The 22187-nt window shown below is 56.9% G+C and overlaps 6 protein-coding genes across 6 annotated transcripts; 5 read left to right on the top strand and 1 right to left on the bottom strand.

Moving 5' to 3' along the window:
• Positions 1–271: 271 nt before the first annotated feature.
• LTHEOB_5206 (Transcription initiation factor TFIID) lies at positions 272–2161 on the top strand (the record flags this gene model as incomplete). The annotated part of the gene is made up of 2 exons (XM_035514326.1): positions 272–1403; positions 1467–2161. 2 exons carry the CDS (start codon positions 272–274, stop codon positions 2159–2161), a joined length of 1827 nt encoding a protein of 608 aa, XP_035374074.1.
• Positions 2162–4063: 1902 nt separating this feature from the next.
• LTHEOB_5207 (Peptidase d) lies at positions 4064–8092 on the bottom strand (the record flags this gene model as incomplete). The annotated part of the gene is made up of 5 exons (XM_035514327.1): positions 4064–6686; positions 6739–7349; positions 7401–7761; positions 7831–7975; positions 8032–8092. The coding sequence occupies 5 exons, from the start codon at positions 8090–8092 to the stop codon at positions 4064–4066; spliced, it is 3801 nt and encodes a 1266-aa protein (XP_035374075.1).
• Positions 8093–8835: 743 nt separating this feature from the next.
• On the top strand, positions 8836–10077 carry LTHEOB_5208 (Thaumatin pathogenesis-related protein; the record flags this gene model as incomplete). Its single annotated transcript, XM_035514328.1, has 3 exons — positions 8836–9081; positions 9266–9800; positions 9860–10077. 3 exons carry the CDS (start codon positions 8836–8838, stop codon positions 10075–10077), a joined length of 999 nt encoding a protein of 332 aa, XP_035374076.1.
• A 925-nt stretch (positions 10078–11002) lies between these two features.
• On the top strand, positions 11003–13876 carry LTHEOB_5209 (Beta-mannosidase precursor; the record flags this gene model as incomplete). The annotated part of the gene is made up of 6 exons (XM_035514329.1): positions 11003–11139; positions 11226–11609; positions 11694–12576; positions 12642–12759; positions 12815–13050; positions 13106–13876. 6 exons carry the CDS (start codon positions 11003–11005, stop codon positions 13874–13876), a joined length of 2529 nt encoding a protein of 842 aa, XP_035374077.1.
• A 922-nt stretch (positions 13877–14798) lies between these two features.
• LTHEOB_5210 (Fungal specific transcription factor) lies at positions 14799–17391 on the top strand (the record flags this gene model as incomplete). Its single annotated transcript, XM_035514331.1, has 4 exons — positions 14799–15034; positions 15105–16200; positions 16255–16962; positions 17023–17391. 4 exons carry the CDS (start codon positions 14799–14801, stop codon positions 17389–17391), a joined length of 2409 nt encoding a protein of 802 aa, XP_035374078.1.
• A 1131-nt stretch (positions 17392–18522) lies between these two features.
• Positions 18523–19605, top strand: LTHEOB_5211 (CDP-diacylglycerol-inositol 3-phosphatidyltransferase pis; the record flags this gene model as incomplete). The annotated part of the gene is made up of 3 exons (XM_035514332.1): positions 18523–18628; positions 18729–19105; positions 19231–19605. 3 exons carry the CDS (start codon positions 18523–18525, stop codon positions 19603–19605), a joined length of 858 nt encoding a protein of 285 aa, XP_035374079.1.
• Positions 19606–22187: the final 2582 nt, after the last annotated feature.

The following is a 22187-nucleotide window of genomic DNA, read 5'->3' on the forward strand; positions in this document are numbered from 1 at the left end:
CCGCCAACCTTCCCAAGGCCGCTCCATCATCGCCGCGCCCCATCGCATCCGCCGCTCCGCCCACCGCACCCTTCGCCGCCCGTCCTCCACCACACCCCCGGCGCTTCCGCGACCTGCGCCACGCTGCGGACCCCCTACACGACCATCCAAGCGACACTCCCGCGCATGATCGACGCCGCGCGATCGGGCTAGGTGACGGAGATTCACCCGGGCTGCTAGCAGCAGGACCGCATTCCCAGATCCCAGCACCAGCTTCGGCGCATCCGTCACCATGGCTCAACAATACCCTCCCATGCACCCGCCGCCTCAGCCGCCCCAGCGGCCCTACTCGCCCTACCCGCCGACCGCGAGCTCGCCCGTTCAAATGTCTCCCGGCGGCATGGGCGTGCCACCCGCAAACAAGCGTCCGAGACTGTCCCCGAACCCTGGCTCTCCGTACACGCCCTACCACAACTCGCCCTACTCTTCCATGCCGAATACTCCTGCCCCGCAGCACACGCCACTTCCCTTCAATCAACCACAGCCTCCGGAGCCGAGCAGTTTTGATGCGTCGCGTGGAGCACCCGGCTCGATGGGCCCGCCCCAGCGTCCGGCAGATAAGCAGGAGAAACCGGAGAAAGAGAAGGCAACCGACATCAATGACCTGAGTGATGTCATTGGCGCCTCGGGCATTGACTTGCGTGAGGAAGAGAACTATTTGGCTCAGACATACCAGAACCAGCACCAGGCTAGCTCTTTCAATACGTCATTCTCGCAGTCGCCCGCTACACAATCGCCAAACAACAGCTTCAATGCTCTTTCGCAAGGCAGCTTTGGCAATTACCCTGCATTCCAAGGCACCGGTCCGGTCAACCAACCCGCCGTCTCCCAGAAGACTATCGAGGAAGAACTGTTCGAGAAGCACAAGGCAGCCGCGCGATCGCTGGCTGAAAAGTCCCAGCAGGAGCTCAACGATCCCTTCTGCCGTGGTAACAACATCAGGCAGAAGATCGGTCGCCACACTTACGACCAAGGAGTGAAGTTCAACGTGGACGGCTTATACGACAGAATCAGCAAGGATCAGCCGCAGAGAGTGAATGGCACACAGGCTACTGGGCCCGATGGCACTGGCATGGTGAAAGCGCAGGCTGCTGCGCTCCTTGATACAAATGCACCCCTGGCAGAGATACTGACTCTCCTTTCTTTGGCTACTAAGGAGAGATTACGCGGTATTCTCGAAGACGCGTATGCGCTTTCAAGGTCACGCCAACTTGGTTCTCACGGCGTTGTTCCCCCAGAATTTGCAGACATTGCAACTGGTAATGGAACGCCGAAACCTACCACAGCTGTGCCGACCTCTGTTACCAAGACAGCATGGGATCAGCCGGACAGTGCCATCAGCCCCACAACAGTACCGTCAAAACGTGAGCTTACGCAATGTTTTTCTTTTTCCTTCTATTTCGAGTTCCTATTCTGACGACGTTTAGGCCCTCTCGATTCCGATTCGTCCAAGAACGACCCCTCGCGTCTCCCTACCCCACCTACTGACACTCCTCCGACCCCGCAACCGACCGTATCATTCTCATCCGATCTGTCCTCCACACTGCGGAAACTCCAATCAGAAGAGCGCAAATACGAGCAGGAGCGCGTCAAAAAGCGGCAAAAGCGCGCGGCAGCAAAGGGCTCAGACAATGGCAGCGCACCCGGCACCCCGGGCGACAAGACGTCTCCAGCAGACCTAGTACCCTTGAAGATGACAAAGAAAGAGCGGGAACGCCTCGCCAAGGCCGGCCAGACGGACGAGGTGCTGCACAAGGCGGCCAACACGACGGCGAACATGGCCATCGGCGGCTTCGGCAAGAAGTACAGCTGGCTCAGCGGCGGCTCCGGCTCGGGTGCCAGCACGCCGAGCAGACTGAACACGAACGTGGGAGGCGTCTCGAGCGGCGGCGGTCTCAGCGGCGGAGGAGGAGCAAGCGGTGGCGGCAGCGGCGGAGGAGGGGGTGGAAGCACGCAGGACCGCAGCTTGGCCGCGAGAGACCGCAAGTGGGGCGATTGGCGCGAGGATGGACCTAAGGGCAAGGGGATTCAAATGCGGGATCTCATCGCGGCGCTGGAGCAGGATGGCAACGAGAAGAAGACGCTGGCGCGGGCGCTGGTGCGGTTGAAGTCGGACAACTGAGAGAGGTGATATGAAGGACGCATCAGCACTCAGTTATTAGTGGGCATCCCCCCTGGGCTTGAAGAGTAATTGCTTTTGGTTTTTTTTCCATGCCGGCGGGGCGGAAAGGGGGAGAAGAACAAGAAGAAGAATATCAACTATCAATTGCAGCCTGCTGGAATTCATACATTCCTGACAAGGCGATGGGGCAGCATCATCATCTGGCAAAGCTTTTTCTTTTTACGGCCGGTCAAACAAAGAACAGACCTAGCACAATGCATCATGGGGGAAGTGGAAGGGAAGGGGACAGAGCGAAGTTTTCCAAATGCAGCAGCAGCAGCGGGAAAGGGGAAGTGAAGCAACCCTTCTCCCCGTCGCGCCAGCCAGTCAGTAAACTCTTCGAAATTTAATGAGCCGCGGACAGGGGGGAAGAAAACGAAAAAGAAAAGAAAAGAATTCAAAATTTTGTGATACTTGTTTCATTCCTCTATTCCTTCCTCGTCTCCTTTTTAGCGTCTGCCGTACGTCTTCTGTTTCTTTTTTCTTCTTCTTTTCCTCACTGTAAACGGCGCGAATGGTGGTGGTTAAGGTGGGGGTCGGGTCGGCGCGGGTGGTTGGTCTATGTGTATATTTTCTTTTTCTCTTACTGGCAAAAAAGAAAAAAGAAGTAGGAAGGAGGGTCGATTACCGCGGGGAGAGGGGGCGGGAGGGCGGCAATTGTGGCAGACATGCCTTGGAAGTGGGTGGGGTTTGAGGGAAGCACTGGGGAGAAAGTCAGAGGCCAAGTGAGAGGGCAAGCAAACAGGAAGTCCGTCAGGCAATGTGGACAAGGACACAACCGGGTGGGGCTTAGAGTATATATTTATTATTACTGACACACTCGAGCACGGGGAAGGAAGGAGAGAAGGTTGGTACTCGGGCAGAACAGACACCAACAACAACAACCAAAAAAAAAAAAAAACGGCACACGCCGAGCCGAGCCGCAGGCGAAGCTGCTGCTGCAGCACTCCAGTACTCAACTTGACACGAATTCCCGAAGGAGAGATACTTCAGTACACTGGTGATCACTAATATCAGCTGGCAGGGGTTCGAAGAGGCCGAGTGGGATGCGTTTGTGTGTGTGCAGGCGGTGTTGGGGTACCGGTTGACGGCGTGGGGGAGGCGGGAACGGGAGCGAGCATTAGATGTATTATTTCTGGAACATTTTACTTTTTCTTTTTGTCTTTCCTCGTCGTATATATGACTTTTGGTTTTTGCTAAGATTCACATCCTGTTAAGCCGTTACGAAGGTCGTCGGTGAGCATGGTAAGCTGAGATTGATCGAGCGAGGGGTAAGGCTTTCCGTAGGGTTCCCCTATTCTCTTTATTCTCTCTTTGCCATGATGACGGAAAAGAAGAAGAGCAAAAAATTTGTCACAGCAAGATTCGGATAGGTGAACTACCTAATAGATGTTGAAAGTGACAATGTTATAGCCGAATCATCGATAGTTATTGGCATGTAACTCGCGAATTGACCAGCTGACAGTCCTCAGAAAACTACTTATAATATCCTGCCATAAGTCAGATTAATAATGAAACACTGGCAGACTCTTGCACTCCATATATCCATAACTGTATTGTAACTAGTAACGATCGTGCTGGATGATCCAACGTCGTATATGTCGTAGACCAATCCTAGGAACGCCTTTTCCTCATGTTTGAAGTGCGCCGCCAACCATCACCGCCATCCTCATTGTCTTCACCGTAGTTTCCACCAATCCTATCAGTCCCTTACAACCCATCAATCTACGTACTCACTCCCACTCACTCAGCATAACTCATTAGCCCTTAAACTCGAAACGAAAGCGGGCAAAGGAGAGAACAGCTTCAGCCAGCCCTGAAAGAAAGAAAACAGCAGCATTTCACTCAGTGTGTTATTTCTTTTCAATACTTCATATCAAACCCTGCCGTGTAGTACGAACTCGGCGAAGGCGATGATGACGTCGGCTGGGCTGGCCTCTCTTCAGGGTTAGAGGCTCCGTTTTCCCGAGCCAGCTCCTCCCTATGCTCTTGCCTAGCCATGTCCAAGCGCTTCTTGTTTTGCTGCTCGAGTAGTTTGAGCTGCGTCTGCATGTCCAAGGCTCCATTTTCCCGGTCCAGCTGCTCTTGCCTGGCCATCTCCAAGCGCTTCTTGTTTTGCTGCTCGAGCAGTTCGAGCTGCATCTGGTAGTCCTGCCTTTCCAAGGCTCCGTTTTCCCGAGCCAGCTGCTCTTGCCTGGCCATCTCTAAGCGCTTCCTGTTTTGCTGCTCGAGTAGTTCGAGTGGCATCTGTATGTCCTGCATGGCAGCGATGCGCTCCGTATTTTCCTGGTTAAGTCGCATAAGCTCCGTCCAGTACTCCTGCCAACCAGGTAGCTCCGAAAACCAAAAATTGTCGTCATTTGAACCCCGCCTCGGCCTACCCAGAGCGATGCGGCTGTTGTTTTGCATCTCTGTTAGCTTGAACTGGTAGCAGAGATCCGAGAGGTCTAAAGGGCGTTTCAGCAGGTCTGGTGGTAAGACACCCGACCGTGGAATGCGTGAGGGGTCCGCTTCATTTTGCTTCAGCAGTCGCCTGATCTCCGTCTGGTATTCCTGCCAACCTGGCTGGTCCGAAAACCACCAACGCAGGTCGTCGTTCGAAGCCCGCGTTGGCCCGCCCAGAGCGATGCGCTTTTTGTTTTGCACCTCCATTAGCATAAGCTGGTACGAGACATCTGAGAGGTCTACAGGGCGTTTCAGCAGGTCCGGCTGTGGGAGGCTGGGTGGTGGGATGTTCCAGGGGTCCAAAGGCCGATTCAGCGGGGCCGGCGGTGAGAAGGTCGCCTCCAGCGTTTGCTGGAGAGCGAGGCGCTCCTGCTGTTGCCGGGCAACGAGGCGCTCCTGATGTTGCTCCCGATGTTTCTGCTCGACTTTCTTGAGCTCCGTCCAATAGTCCTGCCAACCTGGTCGGTCTGAAAACCAACGCTCGTTGTCCGAAGCCGGCCTCCTCATCCCACTCTTTTGACGCATCTTGTCTTGCATCTCAGTTAGCAGGAGCTGGTACGAGAGGTCTGAGAGGTCCAAAGGGCGTTTCCGAACGATCGGCGGTACGACGTGCGGCGGTGGGACGTTCGGGTCTGAAAGGCAATTCAGCGGGGCCAGTGGTGGGAAGACTGCCTCCGGCATCCCACTCTCTTTACGCATCCGGCTTGGTATCTCACATAGGGAGAGGTGGTACGGGAGGTCTGAGAGGTCCAAAGGGCGTTCCAGCAGCCTCGGCGATACGACATCCGGCGGTGGGACGTTCGCGGGGTCCAAAGGGCGATTTAGCGAAGCTGGCGGCGGGGAGTCCTTGTCAATGTTGTTATTGCTGGCGTTTTTCATTTGCTGTAGCCTCTGGTTCTGCGCCATCTGCCGCTGTTGCGCGAGGTGGTGCATGCGCTCTTGGTGGGACGCGGAAAATTGGGGCGGCTGTGGTTGAAAGTCCTGTGGGCCCATGCCATGGAATTGATTTTCTTGCTGGTATGCTTGCTGCGGATACTTCTCTCCAATAGCAATCGATGCACGGTGCGTCAGATGCCGATCTTGCTCGTTCCGCGAGCCGTCATGACCGACCTCAGCGACTGTTGCCGGGAGATTGCTCTCGGACAATCTGAATCGCATCTTATCCGGAAGTCGCTCAGATGCCGAACGTGATGGTCCAGGTCTAGGTCGGGCACTTGGTTGAGCACACAATGGCCTGTATGGCAAAGGCTTGACCGCTTGAGACCCCGAAATGATGATGGGCATGCTCTGGCGGTAGGCTAGTGGCTTCGCAGGCAGTTCAGGAAGCTTTTGAGGAGGCATAGGTGCTTGTCGTGGGCGCTGGAACATTTGCGAAGGGGAATATTCAGGCAGCGAGTGACTGGATAAGGATCGAGTCGAGGCCATGCGGGCAAGAGCTGAAGGAACCTTCCGCCAGTGGCTGGCTTGGCTTTCTCCTGGCACTTGTATCTCGGAGTTTCTCTCGGGCTCGCTAGGTAGTTCAGCTGCAATGGCACCTTCATGGATTGGCCAGTCATAAGCCTCGAAGGAAGCAGGGGCAGCAGCAAGGCTCGCTGGCACGCTTCGCTTGGGAGTCTGCGGGCTTGCTTGACTCCCTTCAAGCTCGACTACATTGCTTGCTGTCGTAGATTCTGGAGATTTCCGAAAGGGTTCAGGAGGCCCGGCAGTTACGTCTTGGGACCATGCCTCGATACCCTTGCTCTTTGTGACTGAATCTTGGTGAATTTCCTTTCTAACCTTTGTGGCTGAAGCACGCCGTTGCCGTTTCCGTGGGGTTTCACCGTCGAGGGTTTCGACGCAGCCATCTTGCATGATGCGCAACATCTCCTCTCCCTTCGGGGCGGTGGTAAGGTTTTCATATCCATCATGCGTGACGAGAATGTCATCCTCAATGCGCACGCCACCAACAGGAAGATAACGCTGGAGAACTCGTCTGTTGATGTATCTGGAGTGGATTGGGCTGGAAAGATAAACGGCATTCAAAGCGTAACGATTGAAGTAGCTGCATGAATCATCAGCCATAAAACTGCATGGGACATCAAAGGGGTACTTACATCCCCGGTTCCACCGTGATAACCATGCCTTCCTCAAGCGCTGGATGATTCGGGTGGACAAGAGCTTTGCACATTTCAGGATCGACAACAGAGCTCATGTGTTCAGCGGTGCCTGCCATCAATGGCACGTCCGACACGTCGTGAACTTCAAGCCCTAGATGATGGCCGAGACCATGAGGGAGAAAGGCCAGTGAGGTTCCAGCATCAAAAATGTCTTCCGGAGTGCCGTTGTGGAGAATGCCGAGTTCCAGAAGGCCATCAATAAGGATACGATGGGCCAAATAGTGGATATCCAAATATCTTGCCCCCGGTCGAATAGCATCGATGCACTCAGTTTGCATCTTCAAAACGAGGTCGTAGATTGCCTTGGATTCCTTGGAGGGCCATTGGCCGGTAAGGGGAAAGGTCCTGGTCACGTCACTTGCATAACACTGCCATTCACAACCGGCATCGAGACACATGAGCGGGCGATCATGGAAGGGCTCATCGTTTTTGATGTAGTGGAGCGTGGCAGCGTTTTCTCCCGAGGCAGCAATGATTTCGTAGGCTTGATGCTTAGCATCAGCAGCCACACACGTGTCGAGGAAGGTGGCTTCGACTTGAGCCTCGTTCTTAAAGGCTCTGATATTTCTGAGAACCTTTTCATGGGCCTTGGCACTTACTTGGTTGGCTTTGCGGATGAGCTTGATCTCGTGCTGGTCTTTGCGGACACGGGCGGCGTCGATGGCGACTTGCAGCTTGGTGTAGTTGACACGAGGCGACTTGTCGTGGCCAGGCACCACTGCTTGGTCGGGATGCAGGATGTAGACGTCGCCTTCATGCTGCGTCATCCAGAACTCTACATAGCCGGGTACGGCGTATGAGAAGTCGACAGCATCAACATCGTATTTGTCCAGAGCTTCCTCGGGAGTGGAGCCACGGCCGTTGTAATAGACCTTTCGCGGGCTCCCGGGCGATGGAACGTAGAGCGTCAAGAAGTCCAGACGGATATCATATGTCAAGTGACAATCAGCCTCGTCAACGCTGTACTCGGTGTCAGATGGCGAAGACGGCAAACGGCACGGAACGAAAATAGATTGAGTGGCGGCTCACCCGGTTAGATAGTAAAAATAGCGCCGCTGGCGGAAGGGGACAAACTGATCGCTGTCCTCCAGGTAGGCCGTCGGGGCGCCGGGAAGGTAGATCAACCCCTTCGCGACGCCGAGGAAGTCAGCGACTCGACGGGCGTGCTGTTTGGCTAGGCGAAAGTCAGAAGCGCCGGGCACGTGGGGACGAACGTGGGGCGGGACGGACCTGGGTATTTCTCCAGTGGCGAACCAGCGCCGAGGTGGAGACGAAAGTCCGGATGCTCCATGGCCGGCGTCTTCGAAGCGCTCGCTCTGCTGGAATGGTGGTGCGAGTTGAAGCGGCAGCAGAGGGAGGGGACAGAGAGCTCCAGGCAGCTCAGTGCACGGACCGCAGCCTCGCTGACCGGCCTGCCGGCGCCGCCTCACCTCTCAGCCTTTCGTTTGCTGCTGGCAGCGGGGCTCTTCCGCACTGCGCCGCACGGTGGGGTGCCAACGCCAGCACACGTTTACGATGCAACTAGCCAGCGCAGCACGGTGTTCTCGAAGGCAGCAAGGGCGAGGTTGGCACTCTGGCTCTAGGCGGGCTCGATGCGTGCTTCCCCGGCGTTACGCGTGCGACGCTGGATAGCCAATCGACTAGCGCTAGACCCTGGCCGTTTCATCTGGCGCTACGTCACCACCCGGCGCCCCGTGCTGCCCAAGAATGTTCCTCCCACACTGCCGCCCACTCTGACTTTCTTGCTTTACCGCTGGTATCGTGCCTTTTCGGGCTACGATGTGCTGCGCTATGCCCTTTGGCGCGGATGGCGAGCCGATTGATTGGTGTAACGGTGCAGAATCGCCATCCTCACGCTCGTGCCAAGTTGGCTAAAGTTGGTGTTTCCTGCTTTGAGCCCAGCAGCTTGTTCTTGCCTCCGCGAGCTTGCTGCAGCCAGCCTTTATATCTTACAGTCTTGCCCTCTAGTCCAACCACAATTCCTTGAGAAACCACCCTGTCGCCCTAATCCCCTGCTTGCATTCCTCCGCTACCATGAGACACTCGACCTCGCACCGCGCCACCTGTGCGCTCTATCTGTCGCTGCTGGCATATCTGCCTTCTTCTGCCGCCCTACATCACATGAAGCGCGAGCTGCCCGACCATGTTCGACGAGCCACCGCTGGGACCAAACCCCTCGTTGTTACGAACAAGTGCCCGGAAACCATATACCCGGCCTTTATCACCCAAGAAGGCACTGGTCCAGCAAAGACGGGCTTTGAGCTGAAGACGGGTGCTCAAGTGAACCAGACCGTTTCGGCGAATTGGCAAGGTCGAGTTTGGGGACGCACCAATTGTACCTTTCCTGCCAATGGACCCACTGCCTGCAGTACCGGCGATTGCAATGGACAGGTGGAATGCACAGTCTCTGTACAACCTCGCAAATGCTGGCCCCCGCCTGTACCACGCTAATGCACACGAATAGGGCCTAAATCCTGTGACTCTGGCAGAATTCACTTACGATGGCGGCGACGGCCAGACCTACTACGACATCTCGCTCGTCGATGGCTACAATCTTCCCATGGGTATTATTATGAACCCTGCTGGAACCGCCGATCTCGAGAGCGTTTCGCAGAACTTGACCAATCCTTCTTGCGAAGGCACGGCCAGCCAGCTGGCAGACTCAAGTTTCAATCCCTACACCGGCTCATCTCAAACCTTCCTCGGCACCAACAGCTCCACCCCACTGCCTTTCGACACCCAGGTCACCGAGAGCCAGGCTTCAAGGTGGTGTCCATGGGTTTTGCAGGTGGACCCGCCGAGTAAGCCCGGAGACGGCGTTTACCCCTACCCGGACGACAACATTCAGCGTCCTGCATTCAACCCCTGCTATTCGGCCTGCGCAAAGTGGAACAAGCCGTCGGATTGCTGCGTCGGCAAGTACGACTCTCCGAGCACTTGCTCGGCGGGCGAGTACTCGCACGCTGCCAAGAAGGTTTGCCCGGATGCGTACAGCTACGGTAAGTCACGGCCGGTCCCGGGCGGGCTTTAAGGAACCAACACTAACCCAACCTTGCAGCGTTTGATGATCAAACTTCCACTTTCATCATTCCAGTTGGCGCCGGGTTTGAGGTCGTCTTTTGCCCCGGTGGTCGCTCCACCAACATCTTGGCCAGCGATCCCAAGTACTCCAACGCGCAGCAGTCGTCTGGACACGTTCCGCACAACAGACACAGAGTCGTGGGTTTGTTGCTCGCGATGACCATGAGCACTACTTTCTTCACATGCTTCTTCTAACGGATGATATGAGCGCAGGTGCGCGTTAGAATCGCCACGGGCCAGAGATTTAGACGTTGCGCGTTCGATCATTTTTTTCGTAGGCCCGGTGCCTTTGTATAAACAGTTGTTGGTGGATTGGATCATTGAAGAGTCTAGATACCCTGTATTTCCCCGTTAGAACAGTTTTTCAGCGAATCCAGGCTGCCTCCCCGGCCTGTCTCACTTCATCCCAACATCGCAACTCTGCATGTCTCGCTGTCGTCCGAACCTAGCGTTTCAGCGGGACCGGCCGGCCTGATCCGCGTGGCGTCTCCGGTACCTGCTTACCGCGCATGTTCGTTAATGCCGCTATAAGGCGGGGTCTTTGTAGGGCGGTCTTGTGGACGGTCAGCCCAGCGACCCCACAACAGCTCGCGAGACTCATCTGCCGATCAAAAGCTTGTGCTTGGTGGCTTCGTCCAGGTGCGTTCCGCATGACCGTTTCCAGGCACGGAGCAGGCCTGCCGCGCGGTATGTTGGTACAAATGACGGCTCCGCGCTGAGAATTACCCAGCGAAACGCGCGAAGGTCCACTTCGGAGCCGGGCGGTGCTTCTAAATCCCCGCGCCTCCCGCGGTCGCCATACCGCTTTCGACACGGACGCAACACGGCCAGGAGCTTCGACGCGCCTCCTCAGTGGATAATCCACGGGCGCACCGCCGCCTGGCGCTCGAATGCGGCAACCCGCCCTCCGGCGCTCCCTCGTGCCGTGTCCAAATCGACTAGAATGCGACTCAGACGTCTCAGCGCGGCCGTCATAAGAGAGCTGGAGCTGCCTGCTTGCTGGGAGCGTCCTGCCTTGCACTTCCCAAGGGACGAGCAGCCTGGGTGCAAGCCGACGAAAAGCAAGCAGAAAACCTACCATACAATTCTCTCGTTAACCGCTTGAGCTTCTCTACCGCAAATGGCGCCACAGCCTCTTACCGTGCATCAATTGACCGCTGGCTGGTCCTTTAAGCAGACAGATGCGTCAGATGACGCATGGCTGCCAGTCGCTTCTGTGCCGACGAATGTGCACCTGGATCTGATCGCCAACAACAAGTACGCCTATTTGCCCGCAGATCGGCTGCGAAGCTGCCGCCCCTCATCATCACTGTGTATACCCGGCTTACCATCCGTCCAACCAGAATCCCGGACCCCTTCCTGGGCTTCAACGAGATCGATGTCGAATGGGTGGGCGAGAAGCCGTGGTCCTACCAGACGATCCTCCCCGATGTCGCCTCGACGCTGAACGGTGGCGCGGCGGCGGTCCTGGCCTTTGACGGGCTGGACACGTACGCGACGGTCAAGCTCAACGGCGAGACGATCCTCGAGAGCGACAACATGTTCGTGCCGCACCGGGTCGACGTGACGCGGCGCCTGAAGGCGGGCGTGGACAACACGCTCTCGATCGACTTCAAGCCGGCTCTGGCGGAGGCCAAGAAGGTCAAGGATGCGCACCCGGAGCACAAGTGGGTGGGGTTCAATGCCGACATGGCGAGGTTGGCAGTGAGGAAGGCGCAGTACCACTTGTAAGCGAGGCCCGAGCCCTTCATTCGTCAACGATTGGACCGACGACTTGCCAAAGGATCTCTCTTTGCTGACCTAGGAGCCAGTGGCTGGGACTGGGGCCCGGTGCTCATCACCTGTGGGCCGTGGAAAGCCGTTCGACTCGAGACGTACGAGGCCAAAATCGCGGACCTGCGCGTCGACTACACCGTCGAGGCCGGGCTGAAGGCTGTAACTGGCACCATCACCGCTAGCGTCGACGGCCGCGCCGGCAAGTCTGTGGCCTTCGCAGGACAGCTGGCGGGTAAGGTCGCGTTCAAAGCATCAGCTGAGGTGGACGGCGACGGGCAGGCAAAGGCGGAATTTCGAATCGACGCAGCCGAGCTTTGGTACCCGCATGGCTACGGCGCTCAGCCTTTATACGACATCTCCGCAACCCTCTCAGCTGACGATGTCCCACTGCACTCGCTCCAGCATCGGGTCGGTTTCCGCAAAGCCGAACTTATCCAGCAGCCTGATGAAATCGGCAAGACCTTCTTCTTCCGCATTAACGATGTCGACGTGTTCTGCGGCGGCTCCGACTGGATCCCGGCCGATAGCTTCACGCCGCGCATCAGCGAAGAAAAATACCGCAGGTGGCTGAACACAATGGTCGACGGGTATCAGGTAATGATTCGCGTATGGGGCGGCGGCATCTGGGAGGTGGACGAGTTCTACGACATCTGCGACGAAATAGGCGTCTTGGTGTGGCAGGACTTCATGTTTGGCTGCGGAAATTACCCTGCCTTCCCGGAGATGCGGGAGTCGATCCGGCAGGAGGCTGTTGCCAACCTGCGCCGAATCCGACACCACGCATCCATCGTGATATATGCGGGCAATAATGAGGACTATCAGGTCCAGGAACAGTTCGGTCTGACGTACGATTACAGCGACAAGGACCCGGAGAGCTGGCTCAAGACGGATTTCCCCGCGAGATACATCTACGAGAAGGTGCGCATTGTGAAGCCGTCGTCGATCTTAAGTGACCCTTCTAATGCCGTCAAATTTCACAATAGATCCTGCCTGAGGCTGTGGCTGCGGAGAGCCCGCACGTCCCCTACCACCCCGGATCGCCGTGGGGCGATGGGCTGATCAGCTCCAACACGACAGTCGGCGACATGCATCAGTGGAATGGTATGGCGGCTGAACTTGGCTAAAAACGGAGTGCTTGCTGACACGCGGTTCCCAGTCTGGCACGGCACGCAGGAAAAATACCAGATCTTTGACACGCTGGGAGGCCGCTTCAACAGCGAGTTCGGCATGGAGGCGTTCCCGCACATCGACACGATCAAGTACTACGTCACCGACAAGACGCAGCTCTACCCGCAGTCGCACATGATTGACTTCCACAACAAGGCCGACGGGCACGAGCGCAGGATAGCGACGTACCTGGTCGAGAACTTCCGCACCGTGACGGACCTCGAGGTGAGTTTAATTAGCGAACGCGAGCGGGGCCTTGCATTTTAACGGTGCCGCATAGGGCTTCATTCACCTGACGCAGCTGTCGCAAGCCGAAGCGCTGATGTTCGGGTACCGGGGGTGGCGGCGGCAATGGGGCCAGAAGCGGTTCTGCGGCGGCGCGCTCGTGTGGCAGCTCAACGACTGCTGGCCGGTGACGTCGTGGTCGATAATCGACTACTTCCAGCGCAAGAAGCCGGCGTACTATGCGATGCGCAGGGTTCTCGCGCCGATTGCCGTGGCGGTCAAGCGGGCGCACCACGACTGGAGCGTGGTGCACGCGCGGCCGGCGAAGACGAGCGAGTGGGAGCTCTGGGTGTCGAGCAGCCGCACGTCAGCCGTGCAAGCAACGGTTGAATTGCGCTTCATCTCAATCGCGACAGGGTCGGAGATCAGGGAGGCGGTGGTGAAGAAGGACGTCACAATCGTCGCTAACGGCACCACGGACCTGCTTTCCGGCACCATCGATAACGTGCGCGAGGAGCCGCACGTTTTGGCGGCCCGCATCTGGGTCGATGGCCAGGTCGTGTCCCGGGATGTTGACTGGCCGCAGCCGCTCAAGTACCTGGATTTCGACGATCGTGGCGTCTCGGTCGTGCAGGAGCACGGCGGCAGCAGCATCCGCGTCACGGCCGCGCGCCCGACCAAGGGCCTGGTGTTCGAGGAGCGCGAGGGCGTGCTCGTCGACGACAGCGCCATCGACATTGTGCCGGGCGACGAGCAGGTGCTGACGGTGCGCGGGCTGGGCGCGCAGGCGGCGCCGCTGCGATGGAGGTATCTCGGGCAGCCGTAGGCAATAGACTCCAACACGGGTCGTGGCGTGCTCATGACCTGACGGCGCTGCAGAATAGCATGCAGGGAGCGGTCACGATAGGATGTGGGCTGGTGTGGGCCTGTGCCGGGCGGGAGCGCTGAAGGTGCCAGCAGTTGCGCGATGGGCCGGCTTGGCGGCGGGCGGGTGTTCTTGGATGGGCGGAGACGCCGCAGCAGCTCGCAGGCATGGAAGTTTCCAAATTAATTTGCGTCCTACAATTTTTCACGAAACGTCCTCATTTCCCTCTCGTCGGTGACGGCCATGCGACCGCGCGCGTGCTGCTGCGGCGGGCGCGTGGCAGCGCGCGCTGGTGTGTTTGGGGGCCAGCGCCGTCCCCGCTGGTGGTGTGCGTCGACTGCGAGCAGACCCTCGCTTTGACGTCCGTCCGCCAATCAGCCAGTCGCTGCGCGCGGAGGCCCGGCGCGGCGCGCCAGTTACAGAGCCTCGGGTCGCGCGCATGCAGCGTCCTGCGACCATGCTGCCAGAGCGCTGCGGGGGACTCCCCTGCCGCCTCTAGAAATCTGGGGTCTTCCCGTCGAGGCTTTCTTTCGACATTACGCCAGGCGGGAGCGCAGATCGCCTCAACCACCCACTGCCCTTCTCAGAAAGCTTTATTTGCTCGCACCCCGCCCTCTCACAGCCCCCGGTCCCGCTCCGACGCCTCTCTTTATCCGATCCTCGCCGCTCCTTTTCTCAGAAAGAGAAGCAAGTTATCCGGCCCGGTCCCCGACTGTGACCTCACTGCCTGCTGCATCATTCCTCTTCAGGCCTCCCCACCATTCCCTTTAACATCCAGTGATGCCGACGCTCTCTCCAAGCTAGCTGCAACCCTCTACTCTCTCCATTCGCCGTTTCGTCCAGGAGTACGGGTGCCGAGGCACTTGTGCTCTGTTGCTCTGCAATGTTCCACACCTTCCAGAGTGCTGCCGCCATGCCGGGCTCGGCAGACGGCGGAGACGGCGTGAAACCCTCCCGCCAGAACTCGCGCCGCATCTCCACCACCAACGCCTGCGTCGAGTGCCGCCGCCGCAAGATCCGCTGCGATGGCACCCAGCCATGCGGCCAGTGTATGTGGTACCAGCACCCCGAGCTTTGTAGCTACTCGAAGCCCGCCCAGCGCGTTGTACCCTCACGCAAGTAAGTCCACAGAAGTCCGGTCCCACTGTGGTCGCTATCGAGTCGGGTAGCCTGACTCACAGGCAATTAGGCTCGTCGAAAAGCTCCAGGGCCAAATCGACCAGCAGAGACTGGTCCTGGAACGATTGTTTCCCGGAAAGGACCTCGAGGCCCTCAGTTCAACGCCACGAGAGGAGCTCCTCAATTTGGCCCTCACGCTTCCGGCCCCTTCCGCAACTTCCCCTGCTGCATCCATTCCTCAGACCGCCTCGGAACCCACACCTGACTCAGACGGACCGGAGAGTCTGGAAGCGGCGCTGGAGGCTGCTCCCGACGAGAATCCGGAGTGGGATGAGGCCAGGAAGCATCAGATGAAGATCCAGGGCATCTCCGACGATGTCAACGGCCTGTCGCTGTCAGTGGACCGCCCGTCCTCCTACGTCGGCGTCTCGTCCATGACGGCCGCCCTCAAGGTCATAGTGCGGACTGCTCCCATCGCCAAGTCCTACATCAACTACAAGCAGACCGAGACCGCTCTCCCCAGCCGCAGCGGCACGCCCCCGCCCGAACTTCGAGATGCCAACCCCAACGCCCTCCCCAACGTGGAGACCGGCCTGGATCTCATTGACAACTACTTCGAACGAGTCCACCCGTTCTTCCCCATGGTCGAGGAGTCCAAGTTCCGCGCAGCCTACATTCGACAGCAGCGGTGGGACTCGGCCTGGCTCGCTCTGCTCAACATGGTGTTCGCGCTGGGCTCGCTGGCATCTTCCACGGCGGACAACGAAGCTCATTACATTTTCTTCACGAGAGCGCGCAAGCACCTGAGCCTGGAGACATTTGGAAGCGGGAATCTCGAGGTCCTTCAGGCACTCGGCATGATGACGGGGTACTACATGCATTACCTAAACCGCCCCAACGAAGCGAGCTGCCTAATGGGAGCCACGCTGCGAATGGCCACCGGCTTGGGTTTGCATCGAGAATACTCCAGCCCTGCTTCGCCCAACCCGAAGGTCAACGGCTTGTCCAAGTTAAAGACGGATATTCAGATTGCGGAGACCCGCAGACGCACCTGGTGGAGTCTCTTCTGTCTGGATGTTTGGGCATCTACGACAACGAGCAGACCTTCGCTAGGCCGCATCAGCTCTGCAGTCACAGTGCTGCCGCCTGGAAAGGTCTTGGAGGATGTAAGTTCACCCTGAGCACTGATGAGTCAGCCACACTAACAAATAACGCCGCAGCCATCATCAAGTCCCGAGAACTTGCAGGACTTGAGAGTACTGCCGTTGATCTACAACATTGAGTTCTGCAAGATTGCTTCGAGGATCCAAGACACACTTGCCACCTCGCCGCTTCTCAAATACGAAGATCTAGTTCAAATTGACACCGACCTCGTCAACTGGCAGAGCAATCTACCCTCTATCTTGGCAACCAATGAACCATGCCCGGAGTCTCTTCGTGTGCCCCGGTCGGTCATGAAGTGGCGGTACGAGAACCTTCGTGTTGTGCTGCACAGGCCATTCCTGCTGAGCACTGCTCTCAAACGCACCCCTTTCGCCAACCTTAGCGCCGAGGAGAAAGTGGCTGTCGGGAAGTGCCGCGTCATTGCGGCCCAGAATATCGAAGACATCAGCAAAGAATGCACGCCTGATCTGATTTCGGGCTGGAACGCGGTTTGGTTCTGTTTCCAGGCCTGCATGATCCCGCTGATAAGTTTGTTCGCTGATATCAGCAACCCTGACGAGGTCGCCAAGTGGCGCAGTCAAATCGAGATGGCGCTGGCCTTTTTTGACCGGATGGAAAGGTACAGTGTGGCCGCAAAGAAGAGTAGAGAGGCCATTGCACGGCTGGCTGAAGCCAGCAAGGTCAATCAAGAACACCTGGAGGAGCAGATGAGACAGCGGCAGCAGTTGTGGGAACAACAACGTGCCGCGAGCGCGCAGGCAGCTGTCAGTAATGAGGGGCAGAACTTCCATCAGTTTGGTGACAATGCTCATTCACCGTCGCAGCAACAACAGCAGCAGCAACAGCAAATTCAGGAGCAGCAACAGCAACAGCAACAGCGCAGCCCGAGCAACCCAGGGATGGGCATCAACCCGAATCAGCCGTTCCCGCCGGGGCTGCTCGGCGGGCAGCAGCCGTTCCCGAACATGAGCGGCATGTCGGGCATCGGCATGGGGGTGTGGCCGCCTGCTGAGATGGGGGGCCAGGGCGGGCCGTCCAGCCTCGGATCTCTGTCGGGTTTCTGGGACGAGATGATGTGGGACACGTTCCCCGAGATCTCGGAAGATCCGTTCGGCAGCTTCAACGGCGAGTTCGACTTCCCGCCGGCGAGCCAGGATACAGGTGGGGCACCTTGCTGGCAACTGGGCAACTGAAAATTTTCACACACAGAGAACGCTGACGGAAAAGATTAAAGGGGGACCGCTGCTCGACCAAGGAGCACGACGGGATTACGGCTTCGCGACGATGTCTATATAATGCTGGGATTTTACTGGCGCTTCCACTTGCCAGCGGGATATTACAAAAATGGGTGGGAGGACTGGGTTGGTTGAGGGATGGAGTCTTCTTTTCTCCTGGGTCGTGATGCATGTACGAATCACGGTCGTTGTCGTTTGTGTTTCCGTTTGTTGGCTCGGGCGAGGGGTTGTCGCGCGCGGGTGATCGTCACCAGTTCCCTTCCTGTACCATACATACCCAATTTCGCAATGATAGTCGAGTGCAAAAGAACAGCTTACCAACTCGGCCGACGCGGCGGAGGCGGGCGGCAACGAGATCACGATCTCCGAGCTAGGGCTGCATTCATGCTCGGCGGCTCGGGAGTTAGGAAGGAGAGATGCAGCGGGTGCTTAGGCGAGCGCAGCCGGAACGTGGTTACTTACGGCTTGCGTCACGGAAGTCGGATGCTACGGGGACCGTCAGGCTGGGCAATTTCAATCATTGGCCTCCCTTTCCACCTGCTCACCATCGCCTCCCAGGTCTCGCGACGTTGCTGCCTCCTCGCATCCGCTCCTTGTCGCTTTCCAGGCATCCTTGCCCTCCAATTCCGCGTGCTCCGCGCTCGCCACCTGTCAGCCCTGCGAGCTAAGGCCCAAGGGGGACGTTATCGGCCTTATCGAAGCACCATTTTCCACACCAACGCCGAGAGATAGAGAACGCGCCGACCCAGCAGCATCCTTCGCCCGCGCGACGAACTTCGCTCGCACCCGCCCTGATCCGCCTCCGGTCCGATCCACCATCTTCGCGAGACAGAGCCCCTCGCTCCCATCGTCCATCGTACCCACGCTTTTTCACCAGGCTGCGAGCTGAAAGCTGTCATCCGACAAAAAATAACACGCTTGCACAACGCGCGCCGTCCGACCACGAACCCGCACACGACTCAGACACCCGCATCCCCGATTGACGCCAGCCAAAAAGCTCGAGCTCCCGTCCCGTCGTCGTTCGCCTCTCGCCGACGCAACCTCGCTGCTGCCCCGCGCTCGCGCGACACATAACAACTTTTATACACAATGTCGTCGACGGAGAAGCCGCTTGCCAACGGCAACGGCAGCCTGAAGGCCGCCAGCCAGCCGGAAGAAGTGGAAAACATCTTCATGTTCATTCCGAACCAAATTGGTGAGCTCTTTCCCATTCCTCCTCCGACTCCGGCCCCTCCCACGAGGAGACTTGAGGGATGGATAAGGATTCGTTTGCGCTGACGCGAATGAACAAACAGGCTACTCGCGCATCGTGCTCGCCGTCGCGTCGCTCTACTACATGCCGCTGCACCCGCGGACGTGCTCGCTGCTGTACAGCGTGTCGTGCCTGCTGGACGCGCTGGACGGGCTGGCGGCGCGGCGCTTCAACCAGAGCACCAAGTTCGGCGCGGTGCTGGACATGGTGACGGACCGGTGCACGACGGCCTGCCTGCTGGTCTTCCTGGCGTCGGCGTTCCCGCGCTGGGCCATCGTCTTCCAGGGCCTGATCAGCCTCGACCTAGCCAGCCACTACATGCACATGTACGCGACGCTGAGCATGGGCGGCGCCGGCCAGAGCCACAAGAAGGTCGACGAGAGCAGGAGCTGGATCCTCAAGATGTACTACTCGAACAATGTGAGTTGTGGGAATTGATCCTCCCTTTCTCCCCCTCCTTTTGTTGACCGGTGTGGGGAAATTGAGAGTTGGAAGGGAAAAAAATGGCGCAAGGCTTTTGCTAACGAGGGATTGCCAATTCACAGAAAGTCCTCTTCACCTTCTGCGCGCTGAACGAGCTCTTCTTCATCGCGCTGTACCTGCTGTCGTTCTCGTCGCCGCTTCTCACGCCGTCGCTGCTGCAGAATCCGGAGACGCCGGCCAGCCTGACGCCCGGGTCGCCCGCCGCGCCCAAGCCGTCGCTCCTCTTCACCAGCCCGTGGTCCGCCGGTGCCATGGAGATGGCCCGCGCCAACAAGATGGACAGCACCGTCCCGTGGATCCTCGCCGCCGTGTCCTTCCCCGTCATGGCCGGCAAGCAGATCATCAACGTCGTCCAGCTGGTCAAGGCGAGCAAGTGGCTCGCTGAGGGCGACGTTGCGGAGAGGAGGAGGCAAGGCCTGCCGAAGAAGACGAATTAGAGGGATGGCTGAAGGAAAAGCTGCATTGGTGATGTAACGTCTTTCTTGTGGAGATGTTGCCAATCGCCTTTGCCCTCTCGGATACTGGATCCATACTCGGACCTTGGAGGCGCAACATCCGTCGTGATGTGCAAGACGGAAGAAGTTTCACTTGGGAGTGAAAGCCAGAATCCTCTACCGAACCTCCTTGGCCGAAATACAATGGATGCCCGTTCTCGGCTGGATGCGCTGTGCTTTCTTGAGAGAAAGCATTTGGTCAGACTCTCATCCAGGATACGGGTATTTCTCTCTACCGCGACCCCGAAAGCCACGCGTTTGGAGTTTTACTGGAATTCCCATCCCTTCGCTTTGACGGGAAATTCCTTTCTATGTCCCATGTTTTATTGCGCTGGCCTTTTACCATTTTTTTTTCTTCGGCCGCCCCCACCGGGTTTTCTTGAACCTTCGACAACGTCAAAATTCATCTCAAGCTACACATAAGGGCACTCGATATATTATTGGGTTTGGGGGGTATTTGCATGGCGGTGCGATACGGCGGCTGGCTGGCTGACTGACTGGACTGACTGGTTCAAACATCATCAAATTTACATCGGGCGTACAACGGTTCACAACAACTTCTTTCCCGTTTCTTCTTCCATTTTTTGGTCTGTGACTGTCACGAAGGCGATTGGGAACCGTCTTGTGCCTTCCCTCTTCGGCATCCTCGTCCCGGTTGTTTTATTCTAACTTTTTTGTATGAGGCACGCCGACCGACAGGGGATCGCAAATAGACAATAATAATATTCCTGTTAAAAGGCAAATGTATCCATAGAGAGGAATGATGCTTCCGCGCGCGGCGCTTGCAGAGATTTGAGCCTCTGCTCTCGGGCTGCTAGTGGGGCTGTAGCAGGGTGCCAGAGGTCCGTCTTCTCCGTCTTCGGTATCGTGTGACTACATACTAGAGGGGTATGACAGACGCTAAATTAATACTTGTAATAGTCAATCTACTTTTTGTTAATGTATCCAAGGCTTAATTGTAGCAGTATCTAAAACTTTAATTGGTTTAGATATGGTCGGTAGGCAATTTATCCCCGCATCACCACGTTACTAGCAAGAGGAGCAGAAATAAGCCAGTATGCGGCGGTTTACGCCAATGAAGTAGCGAAACCCTTATGGTTTCTTCGCCAGAAGGAAGGCGAGGTGGAGATGCGGGAAAACCAAGAGACCTGACGTGGCAGCATTGCACTGTTGCCTGTTTTACGGGGTACTTGTAGTGGTGAAAGGCAACTCAAGGCTCCGGATTCCGGACCCCACTTATTAACAACTCATTGCTCTTCGTACTTTGAATCTCAGCCCCCGCACACGCAACATCTCTTTACGGATCGACATGGAACCCATCGCAACCGACACGGATCCTCCTAAAACGCCGTCAAAGGAACAGACATGCCCTCAGGCACCTTGCAACGTCTGTCTCAATCTTCGTCCGGACATCATCAACGTTAAAAATTGGTTCACATACCACGGATCTCACAGGGGCAAATTTCAGTCATGGTTGGAATATCAACGTCTTATATCTTCGAAGGAGCGTGGTTGCAACCTATGCAGCCTCATTCTGTACGCAAGCGAAGTGCATAGCCCCCGCAAGACTCCTACTTTCATTGAAGTAATAGTGCGCGCAAAAGACGAGAGTCTGCAAGAATTCTACCCTCTGGAGATATCGCTTGATTTTGTTCCGACGGGAAAAGAGTGGGGGAGAAAGGAGGGAGAAATGGGCTTCGATGGAAATAATAACGAAGGACAAGAGTCAGAAAACAAGGATAAAGAGCTGGAATTATTTAAATCCATTCGTTTGCAACTTTATGAAGAGCAAGGTTAGCCCTTTTAACTTATTCATAATCATAAAATCGACTACTTACGTTCCTTGAGGCTTCCCTGTCGATCTACCTATAGGCCAGGGTCGTTCCGTGTCTAGGCACTCGAGAACAACCTCATGCATGGATCTCTTGTCTTCGTGGCTTTCGCAATGTCGCAACAACCATAAGGCCTGCTCTGATTCGTCCGAAGTTACATTGCCAACAAGGGTCATCTCAGTTGGTTCAGAAACAACTTTGCCACGACTGTACGTGCCTGAAGAGGGAATACGGGGGCAATATGCTGCGCTGAGCCACTGCTGGGGAGGTGGTGTTCTTCTGAAAACCACGACCACTAATATAGAAGAACACCAACACGGAATACCGGAAGACAGGCTCCCCAAGACCTTTCTTGACGCAATATACATCGCCAGAAAACTGCGAATACCTTTCTTATGGATCGACAGCCTGTGCATTATGCAAGACGCGCACGAAGACTGGGCTCGAGAATCTGGGCGCATGGGATCCTACTATTCAGGCGCTATCCTTACAATTGCAGCGGATTGTGCAGCGGACAGCTCCAAGGGCTGCTTGAAAGGACGTCCAGGAGAGGCCTGGAACTCGGTCCGCATTGAAAAACATCAATCTGGATTGAGAAATGACGTCCACGTCCGTATTGCGCCAAGAGAATCCCGTGAGGGACTAGGGCATACGTTTAAGCCCCGTGCGAAACCAAATGACTTGCTGCCCGAG

This window comes from Lasiodiplodia theobromae, assembly GCF_012971845.1.
Source record: "Lasiodiplodia theobromae strain AM2As chromosome Unknown scaffold_14, whole genome shotgun sequence".
Taxonomy (NCBI): domain Eukaryota; kingdom Fungi; phylum Ascomycota; class Dothideomycetes; order Botryosphaeriales; family Botryosphaeriaceae; genus Lasiodiplodia; species Lasiodiplodia theobromae.